This window comes from Calonectris borealis, chromosome Z (assembly GCF_964195595.1).
Source record: "Calonectris borealis chromosome Z, bCalBor7.hap1.2, whole genome shotgun sequence".
Lineage (NCBI taxonomy): Eukaryota > Metazoa > Chordata > Aves > Procellariiformes > Procellariidae > Calonectris > Calonectris borealis.
Genome location: NC_134352.1, coordinates 61515775 through 61534781, shown reverse-complemented (window position 1 = coordinate 61534781; position 19007 = coordinate 61515775). Strand labels below are relative to the sequence as shown.

The window sequence follows — 19007 nt, the reverse complement described above, 5'->3', positions numbered from 1 at the left end:
ACTTGTTCAAACTTGCAAGAAGAGAGAGTATGGATGATAACAGTGTTAATGCCATTTTCCTCCAGAATGCTAATTTAATAAATGGAGTTAGTATAAAATCTGAAACAGACTGGAATAGAACAAAACTGATACATGAACATTTCAGCAAAGAAAAACTTCAACTATAAAAATGCCTTAAAATTGCTGTGTCAATTCTCATAGCAAAGTGGCCATTCTTAAAATTATTTTCCCAGATCATGTTCACCTACAGTAACAGAATCTCTGTTTTAGAAAAATAGAGCAAAACCTAGAGCAAATCTCTTTCAAATACAAGAAACATGTATTGGGAGGCCGGCTGGACCAGGCAGGGAGCTCGTGACTGAGTTCAGGAGAAAAACCGTGGTATATAGCAGGTGGAAGCAGGAGAAGGCTATGAAGGGGTAATTTAGAAAAATTGCCTGGGCATGTAAAGGGGATGTTAGGAACGCCGAAGCTCAACTAGAGTTAAGACTTGTAAGGAACATTAAAGGCAACAAGAAGAGCTTCTACTGCTGCATTAGTAGTAAAAGGCTGAACAAGGAAAATGTGGGACCGTTGCTGAATGAGGTGGGTAATTTAGTCACAGTGTACACTGATAAGGCTGAAGTACTCATTGCCTTCTTTGCCTGAGTTTTCACTGACAAGATTTCTCAGACCTCTGTGCTGTGAGCAGGGTTCAAGGAGAAGAGGAACTACCACCAGTGGATGAGGGTCATGACAAGGATTACTGGGAGAACTTGACTCATGCACATATATTGGACCAGATGGGCTGAATGCAAGAATGCTGCTGATGGCATTGCAAGGCTGGGGATGTATCGCCGCCTTTGAAAGACTGTGGAGATCAGGGGAGGTGCCCAACATTTGGAGAAGGGCATATGTATGCATCTTTAAAAAAAGCCAAAGGGACGAGCAAGGGAGCTAAAGGTCAGCTTGCCATACTTTGGTTCATGAGAAAATCATGGAGCGAGTCTCAGATCATATTGCTGGGCCCATAAAGGAGAAAAAAGGTGATTGGGAACAGTTGGCATAGATTTGCCAAGCATAAATCATGTCTGACCAAACCTGATTGCCTTCTATGATAAAATGACTGAATCTGTAGACAAGGAGAGAGCAGTTGGTGTCACCTGGATTTTAGCAAGACTTTAGACACTGTCTCCCATGATATTAATGTATTCAACCAAAGGTGTTATGTTCTGTATGGGTGGACAACTAGATAGTTAAAAGACTGTTTGGATATTTGGGCTCCAAGGGTAGTGATTAATTGGTCATTCTCTACCCAAAGGCTGGAAACAAGTGGAGCGTCGATTGTCCTGGGACCCATCCTGTTTAACCTCTTTATCAATGATGTGGAGTAGGTGACCAAGTACATGCTTGTCAAGTTTGCAGTTAACACCAAATTGGGGGGATCAGTCAATGCACTCAGGTCCATGGCTGCCGTGCTGAGGGACCTATACAGGCTGGAGGGATGCAATGACAGGAACTTTATCAACAAGGACAAATGCAAAGTCCTGTACTTGGCCAGAGAAGAAGTGCAGTCTCTGTCCTTGGACATTTTCAATACCAGGCTGGAGAAAATCTTGGGCAACCTGGACTGATCTCATAGCTGACCCTGCTTTGAGTGTGAGGTTGGATAGAGACCTCCTGAGGTCCCATTCAATCTGTTCATTTTATTATCATTGTTTTATGATTCTAAGATCTTGATTTTTATATAGTCCAGTCAGGTTATAGTTGTCTCCCAATTGCACTCCTGAAATCAGAAACATATGTTATATGAAGCCAAAAGGCATCAAATATGTTTAAAATTCTTTTATTCACTTAAAAAGGTCAGGGAGAGAAGTTTTGAGTTAATTCCTGCAATTAAATGCTCTTGAATGTATATGGGTTTATAGCTAACTTGCAAGTGATTTGTGGTTCATTTGATTCAAAATTACTTTACTGACAGTGACTGACAATTTCCCTACATCCAGAAAATATATTACTACATTTGGAAAAATAACAAAAGACCAGAAAATGTTTACAAAAATAAAAGAAGACAGTAAAAATAATATAAGGTGACACAATTTGCAGGTACAAGTAAATTAATTATCGTAGGTTATTGTAAATGTAAACATTTCAATGCCTAATTTATTTCTTTATTCTGTATACACAGAAAAAAGGCCCTTGTTTTGGACTTATTTTTTAAGAAACAAGCAAATTTTAATTACAAATTCTGCAGTGAAACAGCCCGGGGTTTTAGTCTGAGGTAATTAAAATAAATGTGTTCACAACAAGTAAAACCGCACGTATCAAATGAGATCAAAAACGCATTTAGTCAAATATGTAGTTTCCAGCAGTGTCCAGTATGATGGTGATCTGATATGATCACCAGAAGAAAAGGACAAGTAGTATTTTTCCAGATCATTAATCTAGCCCAGGGACCTCCTGAATTCGGCATGCTGCTTTGTGCTTAATGTGGCCCTTAGTAGATTTTTCTTCTTCCTACAGGTCTGTGTGATCACTTTTTAAACTCAGATTGTTGAGGTAATGAACAATACCAAACATACTTTGGGAACTAGAGCCAAATTTATGAACAAAATACAGGTGCAGCTGAAAAATACAATACTGGTAGATGATTAATTTTGCACATTTTTCCATGGGTTGATTTTGGCATTTCACTCGTAGTACACTATGATACCATATATAAACTTCAAGGTATCAGAAAGAGAAAATCATCACAAAGAAAGGTGATGAAGGGAAAAGCTTTTAACACCATGGCTAGCATAAAGACATATATTCAGTAATGCCAGACACTTGTCATACTCTTGCTCTGAAGATACTGAGTACCTGTCATCTCAGGCAGTGAATATGATTTATGTTTTTTGAGGGACATGGTACCTGAGTGTAAGCCATTTGCTAAAAGCAATTTGAAGCTAATTGTTTCTGAAGAAAAAGATCAGGTCTTAAATGTGAAGCTGCACCAAGAAAGATGGGTCAGAAGAGGCCATGGTTTCAAAAAATGAGGATGTGTCATCTAATTCATGCAATATATGTCAATGTTAATTATAGAGAAGTGTAACATTTAGGAGGTTCTTAGCATAATTAAATTAATTTGAATTAAAATATATCTTTAAAGACCACTAAATCTTGCTTTTGTTATTCATATGTATACAGTTATTCCACTAGCTTTAAAAGTTAAAGCCTTACAATATGTAGCACAGAACAGAGTTGACAGGCTAAAATCAAGAATAGTTAATGTATGTGCATAGTAGGCAACTTAGAAGGAAACTATCAAAACTCTACTATATGTGCTACTTTTACCTTTAGATTTCCTCTGTTTTTTTTTCTCAGAATGGCAGTGAACTCAAAGGTGGACTCTGGTGTCTGGCTCACTTAATTGAAGCAACCTTCATCTATGAATAAGCTCTAGTTAGCAAAATATGCACTATGTATATATATAAAGTATTTAAATCAATGTAGTTACTTAGCTTGAAAACCTAAGGTAATTTTGCATTTCTGTTGCCTCACTTGGAAGAAGGGCTTTAGTGAGATTAGTCAAATTCAAGAGATACAAAGACATATGCTTAACTTCAGTAACACTTTAACTCTGCTTTTTTTAAGTGCTAAATGTCTGCAGTTACGAATGTCATTAGATTGATGCAGCTGTCTCTTGTAGGCGTGTGGCCAGTTTCCTTAGATACAGAAGAGGCTGTAGTAACTTCTTGATTTTACCTTTGCATGAACCCAAGAGGGCTTGACAGCTTCCTAAAGTCAGACCTAGTAAAATGATGTGCAAAATACATATAGCAATTTCTTAAGCTACTTCTGAAATGCAGCAGTTGCTCTTCAACTGCCCCATGAGACAACTGTTGAGAATAGAAGAATATTGACTTCCACAGCCCCGCTGTTCACACCCCAGGAAAATAATAACTTCTGTTAAGATCTGGTCTTTGTGACAGTTTGGTTTCTCTCCCATCTCCATTTGCAAGAAGGAAAAGATCTTACTACAGGACATTTAGTAGGACAATCCGTTGATTTAGTTGATCAGGAACGGAGTTGTGTGTCTCTTCCAGAAGATTTGAAACTGACTACTGAATAATTTAAGGAAGAAAGGAAACCATAGGAGAGAACAACTGCAACAGTATTGTGGGTTGACAAAGTTGATCAGACAAGACAGGTGGAAAAACATGTGTGCAGAGAAAAAGAATGCCATAAGTAGGGAAAGGATTTTATTTTTATTTTTGTAGCAGTTGGCTCTATCCATGTGTTGCTTTTCTTTACAGTATCTTGACAGTTTCTTTTTGAATGACAGTTGGAAGGAGGGAAAGAAAACACTGCATTTCTAATCATATCTTTATGTTGTTGTTCCTATTTCTTATTTGAGGCTGGTTTAACTACTTATTTTCATCCTGGAATAAACCTGAAGAAAATCCATTCTTACAGCATCAAACTCTATGAAAAGCTGGAAGAAGAGACTGGACAGGTAATCTCCTTAACCTTTTAATTACTAATTCAGATCAATGTTAACCTTATGAAGAGTCTTACAAAAAAGTTTGGAGTTGACACTTTGATTATGTGTTCATGACTATCATAAAGCTCCCATTTTATTGAAATATATTCTCCTGCTTGCATATAGTCCGGTGCTTAGTCACTAAATATTTTAGATGTTTCCCAGGTCCCTCTAAAGTTTAAGAAAACGGTTTTCATCAAACATCTCAAAAGCTCAGCAGATTGAGAGTCTGCAACTTTAGCTTGGTATATAGTTAAAATAGCATCAAAGATCTGGAATGAACGGATTGATCATGATACATTCCTGCTTTAAACACGTCTACTTAAAAATTCATATGATATGATGCTGTCTGTACTTGAGAAGATTGCTGCAATTCTTCCCATGTCTTTCAGAGATGTGTTTTTATTTAGTGACTTAAGGAACGGGTATGCAGAGAAACACAGGGATTGTCTTTTTTATCTGGCATCATTCAGCCATATAAATTTCATTTACAAAACTCATGCTTGCTTCAGACAGCAGCAGAAATTTCATGATCCTCACTGTACTCGTCTACAAACTTGGTAATTGTAATAAAATGCTTTTTTCTTCATTCTACTGCTCAGCTAGATAAGATACTACAGCAGATTATAGTTGTGAGTTCTACTAAAAGACTTATTCAGCCATATTAATGTCCTGTGAGGTAACACAGAAAAGGTGAAGTAAATGGTGTATACCAGAAAGTAAGCATTCAGTGTCCAGCTATGTAAGGATTTCTACAGACAAAAAAAGGCAAGTGGTTATTCATTGTGTCAATAAAGATGCTTAGGCAGTTAAATTTGTTCTGCAGCATCTCAACAGAAAATTATGCAGGTGATAGACTTTAATATAAACTATTATATATTTATTTTTGAGGTGTATCTGATTCTATTTTTGAAAGATACTGTATGAGTGCATAAATTCAAATATTTAGCAAATCGTAATAAAAATATCATAACATTCAATAAAAGCTTTTTACAACTGTTTTGACGATAGTATATATTAACCTAAGAAATTAATTTGATAACTTTTTTTTGAATTTTATTTTCTGTAGGAGTTTACATCTAAGTCCTGTTCCTTCAAGGGCACCTAACTTATTTGAGTCTCTTTTCAGTGTTGTTAATGGCAAAATTCCTGTAGACTTCCCGTAGTATAAGAACAGGCATTTGTGGAGATAAGTAAAGGTTCTTTCAGTAATTCACTTTTGCTCTTTATTTTAGGCTGTGGGGTTTCATCAGCCTGGCAGCATCAGAATTGCTTCAACCCCCACTAGGGTGGATGAATTCAAATACCAAATGACTCGTGCTGGTTGGCACCCAACAGAGCAGTACCTAATCACGCCTGAGAAAGTACAAGAGCTATTTCCCTTATTGAACATGGATACGGTAAAGAACCTAATTTCATGAAAAATAACTTCCATTGCAATTAAATATTGGTTTATCAGATATGTAGACATAAGGTCTGTTTATACAAATTGTACAATAAATTCTTGTTTTTCAGTGAAAAAAAGATACATTATAAACTAAAATCAGACTCACATGCATTTTAGTGCATACTGTACGCCAGTATGCATACTATCAATTATAATATATATAATATTATAATACCAAAGCATTGCAGCCTTTGATTGCATGGGACAACTGAGCAATTTTTTTCCTTGCACCATTCTTAAGTTGGCTAGCTGAAGGCCTGATATTATTCTATATTTCGAAAATTTGTTTTGATTTGACTTCTTAAGGTTTACTACATTCAAAAAATAAAGTGGTTTTTAAAAAATTAGTTAAATTTGATGAGTTTTAATTTCTTTCATTTTGTGGGATTTTACCTCCACTCAGGTTTTAGCTGGCCTGTATAACCCTGGAGATGGTCATATTGATCCCTACTCTCTCACTATGGCCTTGGCTGCAGGAGCCAGAAAATACGGTGCCGAATTAAATTACCCTGTCCAAGTGACTAATCTTAACTCCCGATCAGATGGGACATGGGAAGTTGAAACTCCACTTGGAATGATTCGAGCAAGGAGAATTGTGAATACTGCAGGTAACATAAGCATTTGTATACTCTTCAGATTTACAAACTAGCTGACACGGAGCGTCCGTACTGAATTGTGTGGTTTACAGGGATAAGTAATATATGTTTTTGACTATTCACTTTGTTTGTGGTAAAACATACTTTGCGCATATTACTTCAAAGTATTGTGAAAATTTAGCTCTTACGTTAATTTTCCTTGACTAGGCATTAATAATATTTCTTTCTGGTTTGTCTCCAGCAGTTACTAGTCAGACTGTCTTGTTAGATTTTAGCAGCAGAAGAGACCTTTACTGCTCTACAGTAAGGTGTGTAGAAGAGACAGGCTACTGTCTATGCCTGTTGTCCTCTAAAATCTTATGAGAGCTACTTAGGAAGGGAAAAGGGATGTATAAATGAAGTAGAAATGTGTTCACTGTTTTTTCAAAGAGACTGGAGATTTGCATCAGGTAAGATAACCCTGCCTATTTCAATACTATCTCTAAGATTTAGCTCTATCCACATATCCTTGAAACAGAAGATTTTTGTTGCCCTTTGAGTAGTATTTTAAACATGCACTTGGCTTAACAATACATTTTTTCATGTAATAAAAATTTCCTAACTCAAAGGAGCTTGTATTTACATATGGAATTTTTATTCCTTATTGTGTTAAAGAAGCCAAACTGATGTTTCTGCTTCAAAGAGCTTTTGGGTAAGAGTCCTTTGGATTTGTGTTTGTTTTCCTAAACAAGTTGATAGGCCTAAAAACCTATATTCAATCTAAACTTCACATTTTTATGATGCTTTATACAAGTTATAGAAGAATATATTATTGGTGAAACTGTTGGCACCTCCTACGTGAAGCGTGCTTTCTACTTCCTAGTGGAAGTTTGAAAACATGCTGAATATTTACCATTTTTGCAGACTCTGTCTGTCTCAAACTGAATCATATCTGCATCCGATCTCAGTGAATAATCAGACTTCAGTAGGAAGCTGTGATGGCTCAGGAGGACTTTCTCTTCTTGCTCAGATGGGACAAGTGAACTGGGAGCAAGGATATGTCTTTATAATTCTTTTTTACATCCGTGCAGTGGAAAAGAAAAAAAGCATCTATTTCTAGTGCAAAGCAGATGAAATGAAGAAGTGAGACAGGGACTCTTCTTGCTGGTGGGTAGAATAACCATGGCTGACAATTGGAATTATGAGTGAGTTGTACTGGAAGGGAAATAGACTGGGAGAGTGAAATGCTTGGGAAAGGTTCCTGGAGGTGGTTTGAGCACTGGCAGCAAGTGGAACCCTTATCTGCTAGAGGACTTGCAGAATAAGGAAGCTCAAACTGGGAGGGACTGTGGGGATGGCAACAGTGAGGATGACACCATAGAGAGGGATAGAGGAAAAGGATCTGACATGTTTCATTACGGGAACTGGAGCTGGAGCTTTTCGGACAAAAAGATTAGGAAGGATACTTGAGGATTGGTTGTGTGTGAAACTGAGACTGGAAAACTGAGGCTACCTGAGCTGTCTGAGCATGAAAGACTCTGGAGTAGCAAGGGAGATGTAGGTGGGATTACATTGGAAGGAAGAGAAGGCGGGTGGGACCGGATATGACAAATGAGGGAGTCTGACTTGCACACGGAGACAAAATAGCTGAAGAAGGATGTAAGGACTGGAGTAAGAGCAGAGTATGAGACTGAGCAGAAAGGAAGAGCAGGTATGGGACAAGCAGGGATGGGGAAGAGAGAAGATTGGAAAAGAGGGAAATTTGGAGGGAATGGAACAAAAGGGCAGAAGTCTGAGAGGATGAGCTTTAGTGGGATGTAGACAGTGTCTGGGATGTGGACAGCCCCTTGTTAGATCATTCCAGGCTTTCAGTAAAGACTAACTGGGAAACCCATTGAAAAGTGGGCTTTCTCATCATATGCTTCCCATACATAGGTCATCACCTGCTATTGCTATAAGCCTAGCTAAAATAGCAGGGATCTGGAAAAGTTCACCTTGAGGTTCTAAGCATGCTCATGAACTGTCATGATGTTCATACAGTGCCACATAATGACATTTTGGAGAGAAAGAGGACTAGAAGAGTTCATATGCTTTTTAGAAAGCAAGGAACCACAGAAACAGGGAAACCAAATTGAAAGAATTATATTTAGACTGCAAAGTCAAGCACTTAGAAGATGAGAGGCATCAATATTTGATTGCCTTTGGGCTGTCAGTTCATGGCTTTCAGGCATGAATTATGGAACAGCATTCAGTTACAAAATCACAAGCTCTCTTACTAATAGGATCCTTATGTCATTTGTTACACAGTATGGATATATTGGTCTGGGAATGGTCCAAGATTATGGAATGGAAAGACAGCTCTTTTGGCAATCAGACTTCTTATTTAGGCCACAAACTTCTAGGCACTCATTATTCCTAACCATTGGCTCTGCATCGTAGGGATGAAGTATCACAGATGTAGTAATTTCATTATATTTTTGTGGTGTAGTTATCTTTTTTTAGCTTACGTATCAAGTTGACATTAGGCAGAGTTTTCTAGTAAATGCTTTTCAAAGTTTATTTGCAAAAATTAGAATGTACCCTTGTGAAATTTTCGTAGTCTTTTTTTTTTTTTGTTTAATAAGTTATTAAGCCAAGGATATATTTAGTTAATTCTCTTGTATAGTTAACTGTTCAGCCAAAATGAACATTTGAAGCACATATTGCTTAACATTCTGGCTAAGGATGTGAAATCAATACTGTATAACACATATCTCTTATAAATGTTATCTCAGCTAACATTCATTCTTCTTCTCAGCCTTGCCTCATTCCACTACAGATCATGACGGGTGTAATTCAGAGCTCATACTTTAAGCTCATGTTGCAATACGAGCAGAGAAAAATATATCAAGGCTCTCTATATTCTTTCTCCCCCCTCACCCCCCAACTGACATCTGCTGTGGAACTGGAACAAACTAGTTTCAACCGATCTTTAGTTGTTCCTTATGTGAGATTTCCATTTTGGAAGAAAGCAGATGCCTATTAAATAATCCCTGACATGAACTAATTGGTATTGAGCCTGCTGAAGTGATTTGCAGCCTATTTATAATGGAATGTTTGATTAAAGTCTGCAGAAACAGTGAATTTAGTTTATATATACAGTATGTGCGTGTGTATATAAGCACACATTTGCAGACGTGTACAGACTGTATATACAACCATTTATACATACGAAGTGATGGAAGAGTTTTTTAAAGACAAGAGATAGTCAGATTACATAGTGCAACAGAGATGCTAAGTACAACTACCACTAAATATTTCAGCATCAGATGTTTGCGATCTCTACAATTTAATCTTTACAAATGTCCTAGAGATATAATTTATGCCTTTGTTTATCTCTACTATGTGTGATAGGACTTGACATCTGCTTCCAATTGGAATTTTGTTTCCGAGAACATATTCTCCCTTTTGCCATTTTTGAGTTTGTAATAGCTTTTGCACATGGTTCAAAAACTTTAAATAAAGAAACTGTAATATTTTTCATTTAGTAAATGTCAGCTGTTGCTATTCTAAGGAATTAAATAAGCACTTATCATAAGTGTGACTTTTTTTAGAAGTACAATTTAAAATCTGATTTTGAGCAAACCTAAACTATTTGCCTTTAATTCAAAAGCAATTTAAAATCAGATGTGTTTGTAATGTACTTCTGCAAACTTAAGAAATTTAATATTGTTTTGAAAGAAACAAAGTTAAGTTTCAAAGACCTAAAATTAAGTCTACCATTTTTATTTTCTTTGAGGAGCTTGAATATGCCTGCTCTCTGTGTTTTCCCACTCATTATGTTTTAATGAGTAAGCAAAATAGTGAATTTATTAGAAGCACAGTCCCAGAGCATTATTTCTTTTCCAAATATCTCTTTAAGTCCAAGCAATTTTGGCAGGAAAACAGTGCATGACACTAGAGATGGAATTTTCTGCTCCTTCACCTTTCTTTCTCCTTTATGGATCATTAGCTGACCTTACCTTAAGTTTTCTTTGTAGATGACATGGAAATGCCCAAATCAAAATAAGTTCCCTAAAGATTGTTAGCCTCTACTTAGATTCACATTTGTGTTTGTCATGTGTACTGGAGGAAACCCTTGCAGATGTGCTAGAAATTCAAGTTGATTAGAATTTTTTTGGTTGTTTTTTTGTATAAGGGAGCATAAATCAGGTTTCAGTAGCCTTAAAGGATATTTTGAATCACTGTATGACTATGGCATGATCTTCCCTGAGCTAATTTATCTGACTTAACAAGTGTTCTGTCAGCAAGTCTCCTCCAAGTGGTGAGGATGCCATTAGGAAACAAAACTCTTACACATGATAAATGCAGAACAACAGATACTGGTTTTTAGTATTTACTGGGCAGGGGCTTTTAATTGAAGAGATCTTTCTATCATGATCCTGGATTTTCTGCTCCCTTGCTTTATCTGGCTGTCAGCAATTGTCAAGTGAGTCACCACAGAAAACGTTTTCCTTAGAAACTTTGCATTTTTAAAAACTGTGGGTGTTAGACCCTGAGGCTGGTTTGTAATATTAAATAAGAGATTGACAGCCTCCTGGCATGGGGGAATGGCACAAGGCCAGCACAGCCCAACTTAACTTTCCTAATTGCCCTGGCTTTAGGCCATGCCAGAGATGGGAGGATGTATTCCCAAATTAACGTCAGCAAGCAGCGCGGGCCGGCTGCTCCCCGCGGGGCAGGCAGCCAAGCGTGGTAACAAGGCTGGCAGGGCAGGGGCCGAGCCAGCAAGGGCTCCATCCTACAGGGCACGAGGGAAGGAGCAGGGCAGACCCAGGACCAGCAGCTGGGGTCAGCCCACAGTCCAAATATCCAGACAAGTTTGTGGAGATGAGGGACAGGCAGATCCATAGTGATGAAACAGACTGAGGCCAAGCCCAGAAGTCGATCCACAGGTCAGGAACAGGTCTGGTGATGTAACCAGGGTCAGATACTGCCCAGTGATCAACAGGCAGGACCATAGAGACGAGACTGGGCTAAGGTCAAGCTGGAAAGCAGTCCACGGATCAGGGTCTGGATCAATGAGGTCCATGGCCAGGCACGGGCATGGTTGTGACAGAGCTGTAAACAGGCACACCTGCAATCAATCCAGCTCAGACAGGTTCTCAAGGCCCTCAGCTGACCTGAAACGGGGCTCCTGCACCCATGAGTAGGAGTGTGGGTAGAAGTCCCGGGTGAGGCTGCTCAGGATCATTAATGACTGTTATTGCCCTCAGGGCCCTGAAAGCTAAATTTTGACCAGATCTTGCAGAGTGTGGAATTGAAGAGAGAGGTAGGATCATCTGCGTAAGACAAGTAAGCAGAAAAAAGGAAGAAAAGTTGTATGTTAAGCTGGGCATCATGAGTGTGAGTCCCAGGAGAAGAGGCAGCTGTGTTAGGTAGCGAATCTTGCTGGAGGTAGTTTTTCATAAACAGTTTGGAGTCAGCTGGTTACACAGGAACCAGGCTGACATGCCTTCTTTTCCTGGGTGCCATATAGCACACACCCTTTATTTGGAAGGCCCTGCTACCTCTTCCTCCTCTTCCATTTCGCCTTCCCCCAACCCGCACTCCTAGACTTCCCTGGAACTCCTACTTCATTGGATTTTCCCCCTTCATTCCCACTTCTGAGACCTCCACTCGTTGATCCAAAGAGTCAGGAGAGTGGGGCTGAAGGATATTCCAAGCTTCTTAGAGCAGCTGCCATCCCAGTCAATTGTATCTGTCTGATTCCTGGGTCTGTGTGAGCCATGATGCAGAGCCCAGACTAGTAAGTTTGGCAGTTAAGTGGCTCGACTCCTTGACTTTGACACAGGTGCCTCACTAAGTGAATGTGTCTTACCAGTTGGAAACAGCTAGTCTGGAGGGACCCTAACAGAATTAGGTCTTCTTTAACTTATGCTTAGTGGTATACATGAAGGGCCTTTATAGGCTTCAGGGGCAGGTAAATTGTTGCTTGCTTTTTCTGGTCATAGTCTGTATCAGAACTTTGAATTGTCAACTATGAAGAGCTGATGACTCACCAGTATGAACTCCATAATGAATTGATTGCTATGTAGGAGACATAATTAATAGGAGTCACATGATGCATGTGAAAGAGAAGAGAAGCTTAAATTTTGAGGTTAGCTGGCTGAATCATAGAATAATAGAATAGTTTGGGTTGGAAGGAACCTTTAAAGGTCACCTAATCCAACCCCCCTGCAATAAGCAGGGACATCTTCAACTAGGTCAGGTTGCTCAGAGCCCGTCCAACCTGACTTTGAATGTTTCCAGGGTTGGGGCATCTACCACCTCTCTGGGCAACCTGTTCCAGTGTTTCACCACCCTCATTGTAAAAAATTTCTTTCTTACATCTAGTCTAAATCTACCCTCTTTTAGTTTAAAACCATTCCCCCTTGTTCTGTTGCAACAGGCCCTGCTAAAAAGTTTGCCGCCATCTTTTTTATAAGCCCCCTTTAAGTACTGATAGGCCGCAATAAGGTCTTCCTGAAGCCTTCACTTCTCCACGCTGAATAACCCCAACTCTCTCAGCCTTTCTTCATAGGAGAGACGTTCCATCCCCCGATCATTTTTGTGGCCCTCCTTTGGACCCACTCCAACAGGTCCATGTCCTCCTTGTGCTGCGGGCTCCAGAGCTGGATGCAGTACTCCAGGTGGGGTCTCACCAGAGCAGAGTAGAGGGGTAGAATCACCTCCCTCGACCTGCTGGCCACACTTCTTTTGATACAGCCCAGGATATGGTTGGCCTTCTGGGCTGCGAGCGCACATTGCTAGTTCATGACTAGCTTTTCATCCACCAGTACCCCCAAGTCCTTCTCGGCAGGGCTGCTCTCAATCCCTTCATCCCCCAGCCTGTATCGATACTGAGGATTGCCCCAACCCAGATGCAGGACCTTGCGCTTGACCTTGTTGAACCTCATGAGGTTCACACAGGCCCACTTCTCGTGCTTGTCCAGGTCCCTCTGGATGGCATCCTGTCCCTCAGGTGTGTCAACCGCACCACTCAGCTTAGTGTCATCTGCAAACTTGTTGAGGGTGCACTCAATCCCACTATGTCGTTGATGAAGATATTAAACAGTACCGGTCCCAATATGGACCCCTGAGGGACACCACTCATCACCGACCTCCATCTGGACATTGAGCCATTGACCACGACCCTCTGGATATGTCCATCCAACCAATTTCTCACCCACCGGACAGTCCAGCATCAAATCCATACCTCTCCAGTTTAGAGAAAAGGATGTTGTGGAGGACCGTGTCATAGGCCTTGCAGAGGTCCAGAGAGACGACATCGGTAGCCCTTGCCATGTCCACTGATGTAGTCACTCCATCATAGAAGGCCATTAGGTTGGTCAGGCAGGACTTGCCCTTGGTGAAGCCATGCTGGCTGTCTCGAATCACCTCCCTGTCCTCCATGTGCCTTAGCATAGCTTCTAGGAGGATCTGTTCCATGATCTTCCCAGACACAGAGGTGAGACGGACTGGCCTGTAGTTCCTGGGTCTTCCTTATTTCCCATTTTAAAAATGGGGGTTATGTTTCCCCTTTTCCAGTCAGTGGGAACTTCACTGGACTGCCACGACTTCTCAAATACGATGAATAGTGGCTTAGCAGCTTCATCCGCCAGTTCCTTCAGGACCCGTGGATGGATCTCATCAGCTCCCATAGACTTGTGCACCTTCAGGTTCCTTAGATGGTCTTGAACCTGATCTTCTCCTACAGTGGGTGGCTCTTCATTCTCCCAGACCCCACCTTTGCCTTCTGTGGCTTGGGCAGTGAGGCTCGAGCACTTGCTGGTGAAGACCGAGGCAAAAAAGTCATTGACTACTTCCACCTTCTCCATATCCTGGGTAACCAGGTCTCCCATTGTGTTCTGGAGAGGGCCCACATTTTCCCTACACTTCCTTTTATCCCCGACGTACCTATAGAAGCTTTTCTGTTGCCCTTGATGACCCTGGCCAGATTTAATTCTATCAGGGCTTTAGCTTTCCTAACCTGATCCCTGGCCACTCGGACAATTTCTCTGTATTCCTCCCAGGCTACCTGTCCTTGCTTCCACCCTCTGTAGGCTTCCTTTTTGTGTTTGAGTGTGTTCAGGAGCTCTTTGTTCATCCATGCAGGCCTCCTGGCGTTTTTGCCTGACTTCCTCTTTGTTGGGATGCATCGCTCCTGAGCTTGGAGAAGATGATCGCTGAATATTAACCAGCTTTCTTGGGCCCCTCTTCCCTCCAAGGCTTTGTCCCATGGCACTCTACCAAGCAGATCCCTGAAGTCTGCTCTCCTGAAGTCCAGGGTAGTGAGCTTGCTGTGCTCCCTCCTTGGTGCCCTAAGGATCTTGAACTCCACCATTTCATGGTCAAGGCTGCCCTTGAGCTTCACATTCCCCACCAGTTCCTCCTTGTTGGTGAGAACAAGGTCCAACATAGCACCTCTCCTTGTTGGCTCCTCTACCACTTGGAGAAGGAAGTTATCATTGACGCATTCCAGAAACCTCCTGGATTGCTTACGCCCTGCTTTGTTGTCCCTCCAACGGATATTGAGGTGGTTGAAGTCCTTCATGAGGACCAGGGCTTGTGAATATGAGGCTGCTCCTATCTGTCTATAGAAAGCCTCATCCACTCGGTCTTCCTCATCAGGTGGCCTGTAGCAGGCCCCTGCATAATGTCATCTGTCCCTGCCCTCCCTTTAATCCTGACCCGCAAGCTCTCGGTCAGCTCCTCATCCATCCCCAGGCAGACTCCATGCACTCCAGCTGGTCATTGACATAGTGGGTGACACCCCTCCTCATCTCCCCTGCCTGTCCTTCCTAAAGGGTCTGTATCCCTCCATCCCAACACTCCAGTCATAGGAGCCATCCCACCACGTCTCCGTGATGCCAATAAGTTTGTAGCCCTGCAGGCGTGCGCATGTCTTTATCTCCTCTTGTTTCTTCCCCATGCTACGTGCATTTGCATAGGGACATTTAAGTTGGGCCCCCGATGAAGCTGTCTTACTGGCTGGGGTTCCTTTGTGCCGCTCTTCAGGTGCTCTCCTGCTGACCTGTGATCCTTCAGGCTCTGGGCATCTATTGCTGGCACTGGCATCAAACTGGTAGGAGTGGGATGGATTGAAAGTACTGTCTTGCTCTATCCAGGTGTTAGGACTTGACTACTGTCTTGGGAAAACATACTAGCTCGTTTGGTTGATAGTAAGAGGCTAGGTTAACACCTATGGTGTGAGCTAATTTATTCTGATTTTTAAGTGTCTCTGACTTTGCCATGACTGCATTGCAGACCTACTTTACAGAAATAAACCATGGGGTTTGTGGCACTGTTAATTAAACTCTCTTCTGAACTTTTAGAAGCCTAATTTATATTTTTCCAATTATATTTTTTTAATATCTGTATACTAGAATAATATATGGTACTATAATTAGGAACAAGGACATAGAATTATAGAGGGAAAATTATGCTGGATAATATGAAAAATAATTTGAAAATTAAAAGTATGGAAAAAAATGTCTTTGTCACATTCCATGTGCTTCCTGCAAATGTTTTACTGTTATTTTCTATTCATTGAAATTGGTCTTTGAATATTTCTATTTTGTTTTTTGTCTTCTCTAGGCTTCTGGGCCCGTGAAATAGGTAAGATGATTGGCCTGCAGCACCCTCTCATACCCGTTCATCATCAGTATGTTGTGACATCAACTATCCCTGAAGTGAAAGCCCTAAAAACAGAATTGCCTGTGATTCGTGACTTAGAAGGATCATATTATCTAAGGCAAGAAAGGGATGGTCTTTTATTTGGTCCATACGAAAGCGAGGAGAAGATGAAGCTGCAGGACTCATGGGTAACAAATGGAGTCCCACCAGGTAATTAAGAACATTAAATCTTTAAACTTGATACGCATTAGCACATGTTTTAATGCGTATAAATCCCAGCCTGTCATGCTGCCTTATGTTATGGAAAATAGAAAATATTTGCAATGCGCGATTGTAATGCAGAAACTTTTTTTCAAAGAATAGAACTCTAATGATAGGAGTGAATAGAAATAAAAATGTAACATAAAAAAAGCCTATTTGAAATAGGCACAAAATACACATCTACAACATAGTCTTACCCTACTCTCTGAACAGGTGCCTGTGTGTTGTGATTAGATGCAGTCACCAAATCTGTGTTATGTAGCCTTTTGCAACTGAATAGGGATTTTTCTAAGCTACACTTCTCTCCAGCATACTGACAGGGGCTTTGGATTTTTGCTATTCCCACAGAGATAATGTGGTTGTCAAATAGGAACACAGGTATAGCAAAGGAATGTCTTAGACAAAAGGCTGTGCTCGGATATAAGTGCAAGAGAGCTGTAGTTTTGTACAGAATTTTTGTACAAAAAATCCCAACAATGTCATACTGTTGCTTATTAAAAAAAAAAATTAAAATTACTGGCTTGTATCTAGGCTCCAGCTTTCTATTCACTTCTGGGCAGAAAGTTATATTAAGTCAATAGTGTTGCTGTTTTAAAAAAACCACGTGTTTCCTAAGAAAGAGCAATCAACGTTGTTGGGCTTTGGATTGCACTGTCATAGCTTCCTGAACTTACTGTCTCCAGTAGTGTCAGGTCCCTCTACAAAGTGATGTTCAATGATGCTTAGAGCCCAGACTGAAGGCTGAAATACATCCGGGAATTCACTAAATACCATGGAAATCATAAGCTGACACAGGCAGTATCTTTCTTCCCCTCCTCAAATTGTTGGCATATTGAGAAAAATAAGTGGGTCTTGTTAACATAGAAGGAAGTTTCTGTGTTTCTCTGCTTCTTTTCTATGTCATTGTTGAATTTGCGTGATCTTAGGGTTAAACAAATATGTATAAAGGACAGTGTAACTGCAGTAACAATAAACTTGATCCTGCAGGTAGCTAGGGATTCATGCGCACCGATTTCTCGTGTAGAATGGCAAAGGCTTGAACATACTCACCAATGAATTCCATATAACTTTTATATATGTAGATTGCATAACTGTATTTAAAATGTAAGTATTTTCAGTGTAATTAAGTATATAATAAGAGTCAAATATTTGTGCAGGTTTTGGAAAAGAACTTTTTGAGTCTGATTTAGACAGAATAATGGAGCATATTGAGGCTGCTATGGAAATGGTCCCAGTTCTGAAAAATGCAGACATCGTAAACACAATTGCGGGTCCTATCACCTATTCTCCCGACATTCTTCCTATGGTGGGACCACATCAGGGTGTCAGAAATTACTGGGTAGCTATTGGTTTCGGGTGAGTAAATTCTTCATGACAACTTCTGTCTGTCATATTGTTAAAATGGCAGTCAGCTCAAGCTTTGCGAATTTTTATGGGTTTGGGGATTGTTTTGCACGTATTTTATGTAAAATGTAATTGGAAATAGTCGTAATTACCACTACCTACGTAATCTCTCACTTCTTCTTCATAATTCTCACTATTTTTTCAATTTGTTTCCTCCTTTTATTCTGGAGGCCAATACCTGTGACACTTTATGAAGCAGCAAGAAATGGGTAGTACTTGGTACTGTCTGTGCAGCAAATTAAAGTCAGAAAAGTGCTGGGCTTTACAACACACTGCCCAGTTCATTTCATGTATTGCTTTGAATTACATTGTGGTCAACCATTGTTTGGCATATGCAGAAACTGGTGTCACTGAAGTTGTGGCAAGAATGATTGGTACAGGGAGAACTTCTAATATGAGGTATTAACTTTCGGGTGAAGAGTGGAAGGCATACCAAGCAGAAGGCACTGCCAGCGTACTGGCTACTCTAGGGGTAAGAACAGAGTAACGGTTCTGACTGTTGAAGGGTGACCTGAGAAATGATGTTGCTAGATGTTGGAGGAAAGCAAATGAGCGCAGTGTGACAACAGGAATGGGTGTTTTATTGGTGTCATTATTCTCTCCTGCCCATTACAATATTTTCTTTGAATGTGACTTACATCTTACATACTCTGGCCCCACTGAAGTCAGTGGTAAAACTCCTACTGACTTCTCTTTAATTGTCTTAGTTTGACCATTGATTCAAGATGGATAGAATGAACTGAATACAATTCCAGGCACATGTAATTGAACACATTCTGTTTACATTGTTTTTTGAATTGCCTAACTTGCTGTTCAAAATCCAACTCAGGTTTTTCCAGTTTTCTTTCAGTCCAAACCAAACAAACGCTCAGATCATAAGATAAAGCAGTACCACTAAACGTGCTTTCCGAGGTCCTCAAAATAAAAAGGTTTGGTAATTTTGCAATGATTCATTGTGAAAGGTATTCACCTTTGCTGCTTGGATTTAAAAAAAAAAATATTGTTATCTTTTAGTAACATTCGCAGAACTTATAGTTACAAAAGTGGTTTGCCTAGTCCTCGTTCACCAAACTGTTTAACTTCATTACTGTGCTGCCAGACTTTGGAGCCTGTTTTCCTTCATTGGTGTCAATGGGAGCAGAATCAAAGTTCCATATAC

The 19007-nt window shown here is 40.2% G+C and overlaps 1 protein-coding gene across 1 annotated transcript in view; it reads left to right on the top strand.

Annotated features, from left to right (window-relative positions):
- Positions 1-19007, top strand: part of DMGDH (dimethylglycine dehydrogenase) — a 51360-nt gene that overhangs the window by 5239 nt on the left and 27114 nt on the right. The window contains exons 3-7 of the mRNA XM_075138467.1: positions 4379-4477; positions 5740-5904; positions 6355-6559; positions 16145-16393; positions 17602-17800. Coding sequence (XP_074994568.1) covers positions 4379-4477; positions 5740-5904; positions 6355-6559; positions 16145-16393; positions 17602-17800 — 917 coding nt within the window. The remainder of the gene's footprint in view (positions 1-4378; positions 4478-5739; positions 5905-6354; positions 6560-16144; positions 16394-17601; positions 17801-19007) is intronic.